An 18,527-nucleotide genomic window follows, 5' to 3' on the forward strand; every position below is an offset into this window, starting at 1 on the left:
TTAGAACTTATATATAATATAATTTTAAACTTAGTTTATAATTAGATTTCTATAGCTTTTTAGTAATTAACTTAGTATTTATCCTTATAAATACTTTTAGCTTACCTTTATTATAAATCACTTATTAAGTCTACAACTAATTACCTTAGCTTCTAAAGACCTAATCTATTACAGCCTATAACCTATACCTATAACTTTAACCCTATATACTATTATAATATATTAATCCCCAGCTTCTGTTAGCAGACCTTACTGTCAGATAGCTGACCATAACACGCTTATGCTGACTCGCTATCACAGGTCTGGCAGATAAAATAACGATGTTTTGCTAGGAAAGCACAACATCACAGCACTATGAAACCATCTCCAAATACACAATAGCAGAGGGTCGGTCATAAAATGCATTGCTGTGCTTCCGAAGCCGACTTAAATATAGAACGCCTTAGCTATTACTGTCAAAATTCTAGATAGCTTTGGCGTTTACCAGCTCTGTATCAAGTGGCAACTGGGAAAAGGATGAGGTCTCTGTCGCAGGGAGCTCAACAGTCATCGCAAGTCCAAAGCAATGCTAAAATCTACGGTTTCCTCCAGGCAGAGCAAGTCAATAGACGCTAATTGCTTGAAGAGGCACTGGCATGGCAAGGATACTGGGACCTTAGTCTCTGAAAACCAAGCCGAGGAGGCCGGGAGATTAATCACATTTAAATAACCTCGACTCTCAAATTCAGAATGTGGGGATAGGAGATAAAGCTTTTCTGCTCGACGTCTTCCCTTTCTCCGCCTGCATCCGCAAAACTCGTTCAAAAGCGAACCCCGAGATTCTCATATTGTAAAATGTCAAATGAGCGGGACTCCGTGAAAATGGCTGCTAACGGTATCAACCACCGCTGGCACTTAGTGTAGTGTACATATTCTTGCATTCCTGCTCTTCCTACATTCAAAGGTCTCTCAAATCTCGTAATTTTTCAAACTCCGAATCGACTCCCCACCCCCCGGACTCTCCCAGGCTAATACACTTACCGACAAAAATGCGTCTTACAGCAACCATCGCCGCCGCTGTGCTCTGCGCAAGCGCACCACTCGCCCAAGCCTGCTCCCCAGGCTTCTCATCGAACCGCAATCTCTCCCCCGGCGACTTCGCCTGGCTCTTTGCAGACTACAGCGTTGACGACGTGTCCGGTTGTAGCAGCCGCTGCGCGCGCCAGTGCACCGCCCCGGGTAAGCAGTACGGCGCCTGCATGGGCTGCGCGAGGTGGAAGGGTAACGCCCAAGGCAAGATGGACCTCCCGCCCTGCAGCAAGCCCATCACAACTGCAAATGACGACGGCGAGTACGTGTCACGGGTACGGTGACGGCTTTTGGAACTGCATCACGCCGTGCCCTCCCGGCTATGAGGTACGTTTGATCCTAGTGACCTCAGAAGTGAACAAGTCAATGCTGATGGCCACACGTCGGATAGTCCAAGGATTTGGGTCGTAGTTAATGATGCCGAGCCAGGTGGCAGGTGGTTGTTGTAGGCTTTGCTCAGCGCTGCTGGTATCCTTCGAGACTCCATAACACACAGACCTCATGGCGCCGAGGTATAAGTGAATGCTGATGTTGTTGACGTTGATGATGCCAGTGCATAAGTGAGTTTGCTGTCTTTAGTGACTGCGTAGAGCCTGGTGTAGTCCATCTCTTTCTTGTTCCAAATTGAAGTCCGAAACCTCTCATCAACCAAGCTGTTCACAACCCTGTGCTATGCATTTGGAGTCTCGATAGATGACAAAGACATATCTCATAGCTGTGTTCGTCTCTCGACAGTCAACCTGAAGAGACTCATGTGGTTTTGTCGTACTGTTTTGATCGCTTTTGCTCCTTCTGGTTTTGGCTGTGTCGGTACAAAATCATGTGATACTGCAACGTACTGCTGTGTTAACAATAGAGACCTTGTGCAGCGCGACAAAAGCTTTGCTGTTCTCTGAAGTCTCGTCTGCTACGTTCTCTGCAGATAGAGCCGTGGGACTACGGGATGGCGATGTAAGGGGCTGGCCCCTAGGCTTGTTCAACGTAGAGGTGCCGTCGATTGACTATTCTAAGCTGAAGAAGGAGGAAAGGACTTTACAGGGATAGGCGCCTAGCAGCAGTGATGCAGACCGGGGCTAGGCGGTGTGCTACAGCAGAATAGTGGATCCGGCGGAGCCGGATCTCGGTAGCTGCTCCGGCAAAGCCGGAGATCTCGGCCGGGCTCTAGCCCGTTACAGGCGATAATCAACCTTTTGCAGGCAGACTGCAGTGTGTTGGCGGACGCCCTCTAGAGCCAGCCACCTTAGCAGCCGCAAGAAGTCCCAATTCGTGTTCGTCAGGTGGTTAAGATGTTGACCTGCCTTCTTTGCCTTCGCTTCCCTAGTGCCGATGTGGTACCAGAATAGAAGTCTCTTATCAAACCAAACATCCATCTAGCATTGGATACCAGCTCCACCAACGCCTTAACTACCCAAGCCCCCACCATGACGTGTAGCAGCCTAGCCGCCTAGTAATACCCCTTGGCGAGGCGGATAGCTTTGCATTTGCTAGAGTTGATAGCGACCTTATTCTCCAAATGCTATCTGAGAATGTCGACTGCACTCCCGCTGAGTGATGCCACGTTACTCCTGAGAAACGAACTGATGGCCAGAACGGCAGTGTCGTCCGCATATCTACGGTGCTCTCGTGCGTGTACGCTTGGATCCGGGTTGCTGGACCTGTACAGAAGAATGCATATTACACCCACTTTTATTGCGACAGATTACTTCATATTAAGACATGGGTATCAACTAGCTAGATGTGCTGTACTTGACACATGGCGGTAAAGGATTCTCCATCCCCTTTTACACAATACTCGGTAGCATCCGCTTCAGTAAGAGGAAGCCCGAGCTGAGATCTCTTCTTTTCATTCACCACATTCAGGCAGATTTCGTGGTAGATCTCTCGAGGTAGGTGCAGCTTTTCCAGTCGCAAGTGTTCTGCAATAGTTAGCATACCGCATGTCAACCTTCCAAAGGACCTGGGATCAAACCTTGTAGACGTCCGTTCCCCACCAGCTAAACTTTTTCGAGGCACCGGTGTAAAACAGCGCAAAGAAGATGACAATACCAGCGATGGCAACGGAGCAGTCCAGCGCAGAACTGAGCACGAAGTTGTACCGCCTCCACCAATGTCTCTGTCTTCTCTTGATGAGTAGCGCGAACAGGAGTCCCACGATCGCCCAGCTGCCATAGTTTGTGCCAGACGCCGGAGGGATGTAGTTGAGTGCGCCGAGGAACAAGGGCACATGGACCTTCTTGAGCCATGTAGCGTTCGGGAAAACCTTCTTTCTGAGAACATGGACAATCACCGGCAAGACCGCACCGACGAGGAAGAACCAGAGGAGGTTGCGGTACATGGCTCCCTCTGCGAAGAACCGGCGAGGGCCAACTGCGCCCCACACCATGCTGGTGTTAAAATGGGTTCGAGAAAAGGGGCAGGTGAAGCCGTTGGGTGCGGTGGTCGAGCAGATGTCGGGGATGTGGTTGAGGGCCCAGTTGAGCACTGAGACTTGTCCGAGACTTCCGATGACGAGGCCGACAGCCTGAACAAGGAAGAGTTGTCTTGGTGGGATCTGCGCAAACGTTAGTCAGGCTAGATAAGATGTGAGAAATTGCGAGTTTTCACATTGCAGTAAATTCCAAGCTTGAGATCTTGAGCAAATGCCAACCCTTTGATACCCGAGATGTATCCTAAGTTGAAGAACCAGATGTTGGCAAGTACCTTGCCCTCCCAGATGTATCCAGCAACAATTCGGCAGAAGATGTCGATTTGGATCTTCATGTTGGTAGTGGCGTAGATCCAGGCAAGCTGCAAACTTCTGTCAAAACTGAAACCATGCTGTACTTGCGAAGAGTGGAAATTACCGGAATGAAAAAGACCGCAGAGACGACGAAAGACAGAATGACTCCGTACCATCGCAGCTGAACAGGATAGAACTCGCAGGCAAAAATGCCAAAGCCCAGAGCAAGAGCGGCCACGGTCCAGTACCAGAAAACTGGCACAGCCCCATACAAAGACTGGGGGTTGTCTCGAGGCATGGTCTTGCGACCGAAAAGGGCGGGCAGTGGAGAAGCTCTGAATGCAGCGGCGATGCTCCTGCGTTTCTCGAGGAACAGCCAGACAAAGAGAGAAGCGATGGTAGCGAAGCAGAGACCGAAAGTGTTAAGGGCATACGTGACCGGGAGGTAAATCTGGGTGGTCACAATGATTAGCGGCCCAGTTGAAGGATCGGTGTCAGGAGTGTGCTTACATCAGAGTAGGCTTCGTACTTGGTGTCGTTGAAAGTGAAGCCATGTTTCTTGTCGATGACCCGGGAGACATTATATGTCTTTCCATTCTTGTCGTAGATTGAATTGCTCTGGATGGGGTAGTAGGCTGACTCCCAAGTGTTTGAGTAGTAGAGAGCTGGTGAGATGATGTAGATCCAGAAGACCAAGGACGCAAGAACGTTCAGGACAGCCCAAGTGGGCACAACCAGTGGTGACCCAATGTAGGCGATTTGACTCCCTGTGTTGAGTCAGACACATGATTTTACTCGGCATGGTTTGTTAACTCACAATCGAACGTGAACGGCAGCAGACCGATTCCGCTCTTCATTCCGAAGACTTGGCTTATCACAGCGTTATTGGGCGCAATCCAGCAGACCCAGGTGAAGTATCCCAATGCAGGAAAGATGAAGTCGGGGAACCAGTACCAGCAGAAAGATGCGACATAGGCAAACATGAAGAACTTGTACCTCGAGGCTGTCCACTTGGTCCTATTGAGGACACAATGTTAGTTGCGTTATCTCAGAGTTGTAGGAGCAGAACGTACTCTGTCTCGTCTTCCTTTCTGCTGGAGTGCAGAGCAGCGTTCAGGGCAGTGTTGCCAAGAACACCAGGCCACAACAAGCCAACAGGCTCAACTACCAAGGAGCGGCACAGTCCAGCCAGGGCAAATCCAAACAAGATCGTGGCCAGAGTTACTGTAAGCTCAAAACCCCACCCTGCTTCGTAACCGTAGAAAACTCGCTGTTCGGTCAAGACGTCCGCGCTAAGTCGAGTGAGGAAACTGAGGTTGGCCATAATATAGATGAGGATGTTCTCCTATTGTTCCTATTAGCATCGCTACCATATATGAAACATCAGGTGATGAGCAGACCAACCTTGTAGTTGAATGATCCCGGGTTGAGACTGTAGCGGTTGCCTCTGACATTGAAACCCCAATCCGGGACCACAAACTCCCAAGCCTTTCCAACCGGGTATGCCATGAACTGGATGGCGGACTGTGACAGGGTAATCGACGGGAACCGGAACGTATAGAGAGTGTTGACGCCGCTGCCCAAAAGACAAAAGCCGATACCGATAATCCACATGCGGAGGGTGAGGCATGGCAAGGAAGGGTCGTCGGGTCTCAGGCCAACGCCGGCCGCATAGAGAACATCTTGGCTCGGGGCACTAGATTCATCTGATAAGATCTTTTAGATAATATTCCTTGGCATGTGAGAGAAGCATTGACCATACCGGAAGAGCGCTTGACCTCTTCAATGGTGTTCGTCGGGCTCACGGGCTCGGGCTCGTCGACGACGGTTTCGTTGACCGTCTTGCGGTTCCCCTCGAGGCTTGCCATGGTCGGTTGTCTGGGAATGCCGAATGCCAAGCACGGTGTCGAGACAGACCACAGATTAGATGAGATTAGATGGACGATTATCAGACTTTTATTCCACCCCGAGCTTCAACCCACGATGATCCTGGCGCGCTCCCGTGTAAGTCGGCGTTGCCGCCAATCCTCATTAGACCCACAACGTCCGGGTTCACGGCACCGGATACTGGCGTCAGCTTATGGGACCGGCCGTATTTAGCGTGAGGGTTCTGAGTCGACATTTCGGTCGAGGCGACACGGAGAAGGACACCGATCAGGAGAGGAAGACTGCCAGTCGCCAACCACATTCCTTAAACGTAGTCAGTGCTCCGGAATTCCGCCCATGACAGCACGAAAATTGCAACGTCGCGTCCCGCGGGCGGAACAAACACAGGGCCTCGTAAGGCTAAATCGGGGAGCCAAGACGGCACGCGGGAAGATTCTTGATGCAACCCGGGCCGAGGAGACGTGGAGGAAATAACCTCATGATGTGACGGCGGAGCTAGTCCAAAGACCCAAAAGATCTTTTCGGCCAGTAATCTTCGAGCGCGCCTGGAAGTGGCTTGCCGATTATCAAGATACCGGCTATTTCTTCCGATTGAGGCTCAGCATGCAATTTCCTTTGAGCTTAATCATCCCGGAGACCTATGGCACGCGACTTGATTTGCGTGGTCTGAGCATATTCTGCATGTTCTTCACACTGCCACAGGCTTCTGCGGCACAGGCTTTGCCCGGGGCGTCGAAAGTTGCCCGAAGACTGAGATGTCACAAAAAAGCAAAACATTGTCGTGGGAAGTTTGCGTAACACGAACATGAAGAGTCTTGGTTTCTGGAATGATATAAGTCCAGACAGATTCTCCATGAATTAGAAGATCTTTTGAAGCTAAATTTCTGCCGCATCTCCTCCATCAGCAAGCACAAATCGCGAGACCTAATTGGGCAAGTTTCCACAATTTCATGCCAAGAAGCCGGCACCGTCTGTAATATCCTCTGAAAATTTTGCTAAATAGGGATAGCAAATAATGACCACCTGCTGACCATCGGCTTATGGATATCCCGAACCTCGAAGCGAAGAGACGCGATGACTAAAATTCGGTTGCATTGGAGCAAGACACGAAGAAGCGAAAGAGAGTGGAAAAGAAGAGCGAAGGATGCGAGCGAGCGGGAGCAGGCTTTACCCTGATCGGCAACGCCTCCTCGTCTTCTTCCCGAATGAACCCCGAAGAACCCCACCGCGAATCCGGTTTAACCCGGGCCAAGTTCTCGGCCATCTTGGGAGACTCGCCTCTGAGTCCTCCCTCGCCTATGCCCGGATCCGCTGCGACGCAGTCTCGCAGAGTGACAGCCGCGCTCCGCTTCACCCGCGTGGTCGCTACTCTGGCCGCGCTCCTCGTCCCCTCATTCCGCATGCCTGGTAATAAACGGGACCTGCAGACGGTGCTTCGGTGGGTGATGCCCGTGGGTATGACAATCACCGCATTCATCCCATCTTGTTTTTTTTTTTTTTTTTTGTCTCGCGGCCTTCGTTATTTTTGGGGACTTCTGTGCAGCCCTACAGGACCCCCCCTCTGCAGGTCCAGTTCTCTACTTACTGATTATCGTGATTAGATCTTTCTCCATTGCCAAGACTACGTGACTGACTAGCCACACTCTAAAGAGTTGGGACGTCTTGGACTACCTTTTTCGGGGGCAAGTGCTCACGCATGTGGCTTGGCCAAGGATGTCTTGTGCCTTGGTCATGTACCTCAAGGTGTAATTGCAAGTGCTTTTGCGCTCCTCCAGGAAGTGTCAGCGGCTTGGCATTTTACGTGTCATGTTGACCTGTCCACAAGGGTCCTCCAATACTTAGCTTGCACTCTAGATTCGCGTATCGCGGGTTGAATTTACACTCAAGACTTCCATCTTTGAGCGAAGCTTAGACAAATGTTTCTCACGTAGTACAAGGCGTTTGAATGCAGAGAGTTCTCTGGTCCCGATATCGGATGTGGCCTGTCACGGCCAAGATGCCCCTTTCATCCAACATCGTTCAGCTCCAACTGCATGAAGCAGAATGAATGCAGAGTTTGATGAGAGGTCAATGCGAAGGATCTCTCAGGGGAGAGTTTCCAGACTCTTGGGATTGCATTCGATGATTCGGTCGCAGAGGATGAATGTGATCGCGACTTCTGTTCAATCCGAGATACAGTCTCGAGTGGAATGTGAACCAACTTGTACGACATTAAAGTCTTCCGGAGACAAGCGTCATTACAGAGATTCAATTTCTATTCCTTCGTTGAAGTCGATCTTCACAAGGCGTTTGTCGTAGTTTTTTTGATTTGGATTGCAAAAAGTGCACAGTTCAGCTCGGTGAACTGCTCGATGACCGACGTAACTACATAAAACCGATCGGCGCTCAAACTCGTGCTGAAGTCAAAAAAAGAAACCAAGGAAAATGATCACGATGCCGCAATATAGCAGCATTAAATGGGCTTGCGCGTCACTGCATCTCGGAGGCGGGAAGTCCTTGCTTCGTGGTCCAAGTGATGATACCGTATCATCGAACACCTTGCTTGAGCCTCGGTCCTGCCCAATTAATCGCTACGACTTCAAGACTGTCAGGTTTTCGCTCAGCACTGGAGCATGCGGCTTCATCAAACTTCTCCTTGAGGCAGTTGGTCCCCGATCTGCCCGCCAGACGCGCTTCAGAAGCATAAATGCAAAATGCACCTACGGACCGACAGCTGAAAACTCCTGTTGTCTTCAAGTGACATCTGAGGCGTGATCATGGCAAACATAAGATGGAGAATGCCGACGAAGACTACATGCCTGCCTCAGTTGTGGCAAGGCCCGGTCCTTCATGCAACACACATGGGAAGTGTCCGGCCTAACAAGTCGAGTGCTTGTGTCTCAGAGCATCGGAACGCATTGTAGGTCTCGCTGCCCACGTTTCTGGGCCTCACTCAGTCTCAAGAGAAGAAGACCCAGTGTAAGCAATTAGATCGGGCGGATAGATAAGTCACGAGAAAAGAAATATCGTGCCAGCCTGCTGGTACGGATCCCGCATTCTCGTAGGCCCCAAACGCAAGACACTACATCGCGCCGCAAATTTCGCCTCTTTCCGAGAAGAGCAAAAATTCGCTGCAAGTGTCATTATCGCGATGCACAACTCAGTCGTTGCTGCTGAAGAGGCGAGCGTGCTCCGTTGCCAATCGAGATGCCGCGATTTTCCTGCGTCAAAAGCGTCGTTGCCGAGTACCCGTCTGTTGAGCGCCGAAACCGATCGGCGTGCCGTTGGTCAAATCGCGCGTTCGTAGAGGGGAGCTTTAGCCGGAGCAATGGCCGGAGTTTTCCGTTGGTCTCAGTCTGGCTACCCGGAGGCAGGTCAGCAGAGGCTCTGCGAAGCGGGCAAAATTCTGAGGTCTGTCGCGAGTTCAAAGTTGAACAGGGTCAGTATGGCATTGGATATCTTGGTGTTGTCGACGAACATGCGCTTTCGTGCATAAGAAATCCTTCAGCTGTTTAGTCTAGCTCGCTGAGTGGGAATTCGTGGGCTTTTGGCGATCTTTGTTGGTCTTGACTCAGTGGTCTCGTGAGGACTTGCCCTCGGAACATGTCTCAGTAAAACCGATATTTCGACGGCCCTGCTCGTTACCTCCGATCCAGTCACAGTGAAGCTCGAGATGACCGTCGCGTTGAGCGGTTGTGGCGAAGAGATTTTCTCTCCAAGGGTGTCGAAAGTGTCTCGACGCGCAGCTCTTTTCGTCCGGCCTATTGATTTACGGAGACTGTCCCCGTCGGGGTTGTTTTCCACTTCAAGTAACCAACGAGTTGGTTGGTTTCGCTGACCAGGGCAGAGTTGGTCCAGAACCCACCTCGCTCACCTAGAAGGCATAGCCTGAGCTGACAGACCTGTCGTCGGCCAGTGGGCGTCTTGATATTTTTCTTGGCTGGTGTCGTCCCCCCCTGCTTTATGTGTTTGCATTGGCGGCCGACGGACTCAATGCCGCTTGTTGTCCGTCGTCCGTGAAATAATAGGAGTCCATCGTGGGGGCCTCCGACTTGGACTTCGTCAACGACGACGTTGACACATGAAAAAAGCATCGTTAGATTGAAGGAAGGCTTCAAAATAACTCACGCGGAGGTAGCCACACCAGAGCACAACCAACGAGCCACGTCAGCCGTCGTCTCTGCCCACCATCAGCCTTCTATGACTCGGGAAGCGGGTGGCACAGCAGCTTGTTGGAGAAGGTAACCTCGATCGGAGGGTGCCTCTGGACCAGCACCAGCACCCCAGCGCGGGCTTTCGAGCTCGCCAGCAACGGCCATCGGATGGCTCAAGCGGCCTGATGAAGCCTCGGGAACCCCAATGTTCGTCTCGATCCAAATGGTAGCCAAGCACCCGGATCAAGACAACAGCAGATCAGCGCATGGTCCATCATGTCCTGGTTTCGCCTCTAGCTCAGTCCAGATGGCAATCCTTTACCCAGACCAGAGGCAGGGCGGGAGGCAAAAATGCGAGACCTCCCACCACTTCTTAGCTTCTTTGCGTTCCCACTTGCCGCCATGTGCGTCCCGGTCTGCATGGGTAACGTTGACTTCTGCTTGCGGGTATCGGCCATGATTGGTTGCCAAAGAAATGACAGGCTAATTTCTGCAAGGATCCTGGTCGGTGTCACCAGCACTGGCCGGTGGGCTTGCAGAACACGATTGTTCATGGATAATAAACCCGCTCGAGTGGGGGGGTTTTGCTTAGCTTACGGGTATGTGGGAGACATTTCCCTGCCAGCTACCCATGGCACCGGCGATACTCCCTGCAGCCAAGTGTTGAGGGGAAAAAAAACCCTTCTGCCCGCTAGCTTCTCTGGGGTTCATCGACGGACAGCCACGACAAGACTGGACTGATACTGATGATGTTCTCGTTGGCAGTCTTGGCTCACAAACATGTGAACCTCACCTGGGTGTCTGTCGACCAGCTTCAGCAGTGTCTCTCTAGCTGCGTCTCGAGGGTTGCAATGCAGCGACCTGCAGAAGTCAAACCCAGCAATGAACAGACTTTGATGAGATGTGACCAGGGGCCGGCAGACACCATCCTCGCTCCAACCCCACCGCGTCGACCTGTCGACGGCCCGACCAGAGGGCAACATGGAGCTGGTGCCCCCTCAGAGCTCCTTCATCCCTTCACGCCACTTTCTTCTGAAGTTTTTTGTCCAGGGATAAGCCGATGCATTGGCTGATCTTTTCACATTTCGGGTATGAACGGTTGGTTTATTAGCTAGGCATTCCATGCGCGAGGAGGGTCCAGCCAAGTACGCGGCCCTCTGACCTGAGCTGTCGCCGGCCTGGAAGATCCCACTACGCTAGCACGAACCCAAACATACCTCCGATGGTCTTCGAACTTTGATTCGTCTCTTGGCATCTAATCTGATCATCTGATAAAGTAAAGATTGGGCGACATCGGCTTGGGTTGGATTTTCACCTGGCTCTTGGCAGGGCCCATTTCTAATATAGAAGAGCGGATAGAACCCTCGCTTTTTCGAGATCTGGATTTTCCTCCCTTCTTCGTGGTTCTTCAAGCAAGGTCAACAGGCACGCTCAGCCTTCAACTTCCCATTCCTTCTTGCCCAGAACCCCTTAATACCCAACTCAACGCCAACCCGTTGAGTCCTGTGGTTCATAGTCGCACCGCGACCGACAATCCCCTCAAGAACCATGTCGACCACCATCGAGGCAGGCGCCCAGCGCCAGGACACCGGCTCCGACATCGAGAAGTCCGCCAACTTCAACAATGGCGTCCAGGAGGTCAACGCCAACCCCAACAACAACAAGGAGGGCGACTCCGACGCTGAGAGCGAAAACTTCCAGGGTGGTGTCCAGCGCGTCCGTGCCATCACCTCCGTCTGGACCAAGAAGACCCTGATCAGCATGTTTGTCCTGTGAGTCCTCGCCCGCATCCTGCCACCCAAGCCAGCTTGGCGACGGTGCCAGCCGACTAACCTTATCTCAAAGGATCTACATCGTCTCCTTCGCCGATTTGCTCCTGCAGTCCATCCAGAGCAACCTCAACGCCTTCGTCACCTCGTCATTCCACAAGCACGGTCTCCTCTCCATCGTCGGTGTTTTCGCTACTATTCTGTCAGGATGTTGCCAGGTCACCATCGCCAAGATCATGGACATCTGGGGTCGCACGGAGGCCTTCCTGATCATGATTCTCTGCTCTTGCATCGGTGTCATGATGAAGGCCGTCTGCCAGAACATGGAAACCTACGTCGCCGCCCACACCATCTACTACGTCGGTCACTTTGGTATGCTGTTCGTCCTCGACGTCATGGTCGCCGATATGACCTCCCTCAAGAACCGTATGATCATGTTCGGCATCAACGGCACCCCTAACGTCATTGTCGTCTTCGCCGGTCCCAAGATCGCCGACCTGTTCTACACCAACCTTAACTTCCGCTGGGCCTTCGGTGCTTTCGCCATCATCATGCTCGGTGTCTGCGCCCCTGCCGCCGCCGTCATGTTCCTCATGCAGCGCAAGGCCGAGAAGGCTGGTATGCTCCAGAAGGTCAAGTCCGACCGTACCTACCTCCAGGGCTTCCTTTACTACCTCGTCCAGTTCGATGGTAAGTTTCTCCCCAGCAGACCCCCAGAATGCCTCGAAGATCTCTAACAGGCTATTCGCAGTTGTCGGTATCATTCTGCTTACCGCTGCCTTCTCCCTCTTCATGCTGCCCTTCAACATCGTCTCATACGCCGCTCACGGCTGGAAGTCTGCCCACATCATTGCCATGCTGGTTATTGGAATCCTCTGCGTCCCCGCCTTCTACGTTTGGGAGAAGTACTTGACCCCCAAGAGCTTCATCGCTTGGCAATACCTGAGGAACAGGAACATCATTGGCGCTGGTCTCCTCTACGGCCTCATGTTCCTTTCCATTTTCTGCTGGGATACATACTACCAGTCTTACCTCTTGGTTGTCCACAGACAGAGCATTACCCACGCTGGTTACATTCTTAACTGCTTCTCTCTGGCTTCCTCCTTCTTCGGTCCTCTTTTCGGATACATCATTCGCCTGACCGGAGATTTCAAGTACACTGCCCTCGCTGGTGTTCCCTTCATGCTCCTGGGTACCGCTCTCCTGATCCCCTACCGAACTCCCAGCACCAGCGTCGGAACCCTCGTTGTCCTCCAGCTCCTCAACGGTATCGGAACCGGTATCTTCGCCGCCTGCGCCCAGATCTCCGTCATGTCCGCTGTCACCCACCAGGAGATTGCCTCCGCCATGGCCATCTTCTCCCTGTTCGGCTCCGTTGGTTCCACCACCGGCTTCACCGTCGCCGGTGCCATGTGGAACAACATCATGCCCACCGAGTTGTACAACAGACTCCCCGAGGACGCCAAGAACCAGACTGCCACCATCTTCGGCGACGTCACCGTCCAGCTCTCCTACGAGGACGGCACCCCCATCCGCGACGCCATCGTCGGCGCCTACGGCAGCATCCAGCACAAGATGGTCATCGCCGGTGCCTGCTTCGTCCCCCTCTGCGTTGCTAGCATCCTCATCTGGAAGCGCATCAACCTCAAGCAGCTCGAGAAGGAGAAGGGCCCCCAGACCAAGGGCAACGTCTGGTAGATGTTTTCTATCGTGTTACTTACTACCCTCGGACTTGCCCGGAATTGTCGGGACATTGTTCAGGTCGCTTTTTATACCCGCCAGTGAGGCAGCCAGAGCCGCGGTGTCAAAGCCGTCTCTGCCTGTGGATTTGATAACCTCGAGATGTTTTGCCGTTTCGGTCGGACTCGATATGTGTACTTAATCGGATGGGCCGATCCCTAGGAGGGAGGACCTGACAAGTAATATTCTTCACATGCAATCCTTAAAAGATTTGATCATAACCAATCATCCGTCTCAATCGTAACACCTGATCCGCGACCGCTGTGCTTGTGAATGTGACGGATGCTGTTGCTGACTATTCCTCGCGTCTGATTGGACATGTGCGGGAGGATGCAGCTTTGCCTGGATCGCTTGGGGATTGATTTCCCTTTCAGTATTAGTTCTTTGCTTACGGTACGGATTCTAGAAGGATTCGACGGCCAGCTGCAGTCTGCGGGCTTAACAATCACAGAAACGGGAATTTCTGGGGCAAAGTCCGCTCCGATCCCGTGTTAGGCAAACAGTTCTGTCATGTCGGAGGCCGAGCTGAATAATCATGGCGGCCCAGCCCGGCCCCCGGTGTTGATGCCGCACCGAATCTTACGGTCGATTGAAGCATCCTTGCGAAACCTGGTGGAACTGCTGTCGTTGTCCCATCAATTCAAAGAACAAGAGGCTCCGTATGACAAACTTCGGCCGAGACATGCAAGGAATGATCCCGATATGTCAACTGGTGCGAAAGTGCGTTCGTGCGGCGCTGTCCTGTATCTTGCGATTAATTACCCGAACGGGCCACGAAGTCCGAGCTGCTCAATTGTATGCCGTTTCGGTATGGTGATGTGTAAGCGGCGTCCGAACTATCTCAAACTTCCGCTGGATTGGAAATCTCTTAGAGTTCAGACGGACTATCGTCATACAATCATAAAAGGCTTCCTAGTGAACTCTCATTCAACTACCGTTCACCTACGATACCACCAACAGCATTCCTTTAGCTCACTCGAACTGCATATCCTCATCCAAAAAGCTTTAAATGACGTCGACTCAAACGTACCTGATAATGGCAGCCATCGATAACCCGGCAATTTCGAGGGGCTCCACCGTCCTCGTCACTGGCGTCAACGGCCTCATTGGATCACATGTAGCGGACCAATTCGTTCGGCAAGGATTCAAGGTCCGAGGAACAGTTCGTGACGCCGACAAGAACGCATGGATTAGTGCCTATTTCGACAAGACCTATGGAAGGGGCAATTTCGAGCTCCTGTCCGTCCCCGACATGTCTGTCGAGAATGCCTATGATAAGGCGGTAAAGGGTAAACTCAGTATGGAGAAAGTTTTAGGAGGAAATGCTCACTTCATCTAGGCGTTTCGGCATTTGTACATGTTGCTTCAGTTGTCACATTTGACCCCGACCCAAGCAAAGTTATCCCTCTGGCTGTCAAAGGCACAGAGGTCGCTATCAAAGCAGCCTACGAAGAACCTAGCGTGAAGCGATTTGTGCTTACGTCGTCTTCATCTGCTGCTGTCCCAAGCGGGTCGCTCCAGGAAAATCTGCCAGAGGACAAGATTGGGTCGATCATCACGGAAGAGTCTTGGAACACTGAGGCAGTGGATCTGGCTTGGAAGCCTGCCCCGTGGGGCCCAGACCATGGCGCGATCGTTTACTCAGCCAGCAAGGTCGAGCAGGAACGCTTCGTATGGGAGTATTACAAGGAGAACCAGTCAACGCGACCTGATATCGTTGTCAATGCTGGTAGGTTGCTTCCGCGCTTGAAACTGTTTGTGGGCTGTTGCTGATGTAGGCAGTACTTCCAAACATGAACTTGGGCAAGAGTTTGGACCCAGTCAACCAAGGCCATCCATCGACGTCCGGCATTGCCGCCGCTTTGATGAACGGCAATCGCTCACCTCCTACCCTTTCAATGCCTCGTGAGTCTTGAAGACCTGAAGCCCTCCGTGGTGCAACGGCTGACTTGACCTTCAGAATACTTCATCGATGTGCAAGACGACGGCCTCCTACACGTCGCAGGGGCTGTACTTCCGGATGTGAAGGGGGAGCGCATCTTTGGGTTTGCGGAGCCGTTCAACTATGACCAAATTCTGGGCATTCTTCGCAAACAGAACCCGGGAAGAAAGTTTCACGAGAACTATGCTGCGGGAGAGTATCCATTTGTGGTCAAGCCCATTGGTCGTGCAGAAGAATTATTGCGTAGGCTCAAAGGATCTGGATGGACTTCGCTTGAGGACAGCTTGAGACTCAACACTGAGGACATTGCTGCAGCTGATGCTGCGTAAGCCAGAGCTCAGTATGGATGCCAAGAGTTTATGAAGATGTCATCAATTATATCATAGTGTCCGAGATGGGTGAAAGCTTTTTATCTTACTCAAGGGCTTAAGCTACTTGTAACCCCGTATCACTATGTGATGTATGCAAAGTATACTTCCATGGCGTCAAGACAAAAAGCGAAAATCTCATTGATCTACAAAAGAGTGAGAGAGAAAAGAAGATATGTACAGAAAGCAAGCGAGGGCGTACCCCTTCGGGCGTCGCCCCATGTACAATTTTGAAGAGGCCAATGCCCAACATGTCGGTCTAAGTTTCCATCTATCCGGTCTATATCCCTTAGACATCATAGGTGCTGCCGATGGGACCGAACTTGAGGTTGGACCAGATGACCTGACCGTTGGGGTTCTCGGCGATGACCTCGGAGGGAACACCGGAGGTGGTGGGGCATGGGCCACGGTCGACACCAGGCTCGCCGGCACGGTCGACGGGGTAGCTAGAGTCAAGCCAGAGCATGTTGGCGAAGTTCTGTGTGATTGTTAGCCGCTGTTTTGTCTTGGGCCAGACTGAAGGGTCAAAACTTACGTCGCTCCAGATGGACATGACGAGAACCATGGGGATCTCGAGGGCGCTGTTGAGCTTGGACCAGCCGCCAACTTCGTTGAAGCGGTCGCGCTCGCCGAAGACGGAGAACTGAGCCTCGCAGAACTCAGGGGTGATATCAGCGTCCTCGTTGGGGATGCCCTCGTAGGTGGTGCCGGGGATTTCGATCTTGTTGCCGTCCTGGATGAAGAACTGGGACATGCGGTTGTTCTCGAAACGAGTGACAACGCTGACGGGTGTTATTAGACATCGAATTCCATGAGTGTAATGATACTGGATGGTTGACTTACGTGAACTTCTTAGTGGTGTCGACAGTCTTGCCCGGTCCGTAGAAGTCTTGGTTGCCCATACGGTAAGGGTTGTAGTCACAACCGTTGGCGTCACAGCCGCCGCCATAGCGATCCTCGGAGTATGTACCGCCACAAGAGGTAGTCTCGCAGACGTGGTAGTTGTTGTTCTCGCAAGGGTGGGGAGTCAGGGCGAAAGCCTGCTTGTTGGACTCCCAGACGTCAATCTCAGCGCAGCAAGCACCGAGGTTGCCGAAGCCAGAGTTCTCGTCCGTGGCGGAAGGCTTCCAGCCCTCAATGTTACCCTATGAGACGGCCGAGTCAGTTCATGAAGCTCTCCGAAAACGACAACTTCAGCTTACCTTGCCACCAATGAACTTCAAGTCACGGGCGCACTGAGCGTCGCAGTAGCCGGTACCGTACTTAGCACCAGCAGCGTTGTTGGCCTCGGAGGCAAGACCACCATCCTCGTTCATGGCAACGAAGTACAACGCGCTGTTCATACCACAGTCGACGGTAGACAGATCGACATCGAATGCGAATTCGTTGTTCATGAGGGTGAACATCTGGTACTTGGAGTCGCTGTTCATGAGGTACATGCGGGATCCGATGTTCTTGCCGTACTGGTGCTCTTGGACAAACTTCAGGGTCATGGCGTTGCCGCTGGTCGAGACACCGTAGGTGCCCGAGTAGTTGGCTCCTTCGACCGCACAGTTCTTAGCACAGTCATCAGGGCCGGAGCATTTGTCGGTCCATTGGTTGCCGTCGTAGCAATTCTCGTAGCCACTAAGAGTTTGGGTCAGTTCCCCGTGCGAGATAGCAAGTCGATATCAGAATGGCAACGTACCCGACATTGTGAGCCCAGCGCCAGTTGGCGTCAATGACAACGTCAGAGCTCTTGGTGCTGCAAGAGCCAGAGGTGCAGTCGGACCAGCTCAGCTTCGGGTGAACCTCAGCCTCCTCGGTGCCGACCTGCTGGGCCACGGCCATGGCCAGCATGGAAAGAGCGGTGATGGTGTACTTCATCGTGAAGAGAATCAAAGGGAGTGGAATGCTGCCGGTGAAGACTGGGAATTGCTGAATTGCGTGATGAGGATGGAGTCCAAATCACCTCCTTCGAGTGGAAACCATCGTCCTACTTATGCTTTCGAACTTCGTCTCTCAAAATTTGAGTTCGCCCCCTTTCGGAATGAGGCTCGCCGTGTAGATTTACTTTGGCGTCCCGAAATCCGGTAGCATCGCGTCGTCGTTCCGTGACAGAATCATTAGATGAACCGTCATCAATCGACCAAACGGGGCTAACCTTCCCATGACCAGGTGTCACCCGAGCGGCTCTTCTCAAATGCCAACATGCTTCATGTGACCTCAACTTCGAAGTCAACCTCACATCTGGAGAAAACCTCAAGTGGCAGCCGGGACGAAGATCCCGTAAGCTCCCAGGTACCCACGACAATCCCAGCAAAAGAAGCAGTTGCCCAAAGCAGCGATCTCCTCGCTAAACCCGTGGAAATCGTAGCCGTTTGCGCCGGAAATCTCCCTATATCAAACAGTCGCCAAGGTCTTGTCAACGGGGCGCAGGTTGCTCTATTGGCTGGATGTTGAGATATCAACGGGTTGTGGCGGACGGATTGTGATGAGCCAAGTCATGTTATCCATGGAGTATGTCTCGGCGTCGGCAGGAGACAGCAGAGACGTGCGGGATGGGCGGCTAGATGTTGCGTGAGCCCTCAGGAACGGCCGCTGATCGCAGCCGTCTTCGGTTCTCGCTAGTTCGATGTCCGAACTGATCCAGCAAGGCTCCCTGGTCCGTCTCGGCGATTGCTGACAAGGACGCGTAGGTAGGAGGCCGCGCTGTCTCTTTCTCCCGCAGCGGACTCCTGGAAAGATGCTCCCCTGCATGTAACCACGTCCACATGTTTACGCTTGGCAAGTGAGCTTGAAGTTTTTCCAGCCATACAGGCATGAAAAGAAGAAAAGAAGTGGATGTTTTGAGTCTTGGGGAGTTTCCGCTTCGGCTCTGCGCCGACTCGGGCCTCAGCCGAGAGCTCCGATACCTGATCA

The 18,527-nt window shown here is 52.4% G+C and overlaps 5 protein-coding genes across 5 annotated transcripts; 3 read left to right on the forward strand and 2 right to left on the reverse strand.

Annotated features, from left to right (window-relative positions):
- Positions 1 to 1,028: 1,028 nt before the first annotated feature.
- CGCA056_v000266 (uncharacterized protein) lies at positions 1,029 to 1,352 on the forward strand (the record flags this gene model as incomplete). Its single annotated transcript, XM_037315527.1, has 1 exon — positions 1,029 to 1,352. One exon carries the CDS (start codon positions 1,029 to 1,031, stop codon positions 1,350 to 1,352), a length of 324 nt encoding a protein of 107 aa, XP_037184833.1.
- Positions 1,353 to 2,924: 1,572 nt separating this feature from the next.
- On the reverse strand, positions 2,925 to 5,655 carry pgt1-1 (Glutathione transporter 1; the record flags this gene model as incomplete). The annotated part of the gene is made up of 9 exons (XM_037315528.1): positions 2,925 to 2,984; positions 3,038 to 3,619; positions 3,673 to 3,855; positions 3,912 to 4,238; positions 4,298 to 4,554; positions 4,605 to 4,804; positions 4,861 to 5,132; positions 5,192 to 5,493; positions 5,550 to 5,655. The coding sequence occupies 9 exons, from the start codon at positions 5,653 to 5,655 to the stop codon at positions 2,925 to 2,927; spliced, it is 2,289 nt and encodes a 762-aa protein (XP_037184832.1).
- Positions 5,656 to 11,355: 5,700 nt separating this feature from the next.
- Positions 11,356 to 13,274, forward strand: MFS1-1 (MFS siderochrome iron transporter 1; the record flags this gene model as incomplete). The annotated part of the gene is made up of 3 exons (XM_037315529.1): positions 11,356 to 11,579; positions 11,653 to 12,266; positions 12,328 to 13,274. 3 exons carry the CDS (start codon positions 11,356 to 11,358, stop codon positions 13,272 to 13,274), a joined length of 1,785 nt encoding a protein of 594 aa, XP_037184827.1.
- A 1,078-nt stretch (positions 13,275 to 14,352) lies between these two features.
- Positions 14,353 to 15,587, forward strand: ALD2-6 (Aldehyde reductase 2; the record flags this gene model as incomplete). The annotated part of the gene is made up of 4 exons (XM_037315530.1): positions 14,353 to 14,605; positions 14,656 to 15,045; positions 15,099 to 15,221; positions 15,277 to 15,587. 4 exons carry the CDS (start codon positions 14,353 to 14,355, stop codon positions 15,585 to 15,587), a joined length of 1,077 nt encoding a protein of 358 aa, XP_037184826.1.
- A 328-nt stretch (positions 15,588 to 15,915) lies between these two features.
- CBH-1-0 (Exoglucanase 1) lies at positions 15,916 to 17,492 on the reverse strand (the record flags this gene model as incomplete). The annotated part of the gene is made up of 5 exons (XM_037315531.1): positions 15,916 to 16,104; positions 16,162 to 16,408; positions 16,470 to 16,771; positions 16,829 to 17,252; positions 17,314 to 17,492. 5 exons carry the CDS (start codon positions 17,490 to 17,492, stop codon positions 15,916 to 15,918), a joined length of 1,341 nt encoding a protein of 446 aa, XP_037185898.1.
- Between the last annotated feature and the right edge of the window lie 1,035 nt (positions 17,493 to 18,527).

The sequence above is a fragment of the Colletotrichum aenigma genome, assembly GCF_013390185.1.
Source record: "Colletotrichum aenigma strain Cg56 chromosome Unknown KSG_Cg56_contig01, whole genome shotgun sequence".
Taxonomy (NCBI): Eukaryota; Fungi; Ascomycota; class Sordariomycetes; order Glomerellales; family Glomerellaceae; genus Colletotrichum; species Colletotrichum aenigma.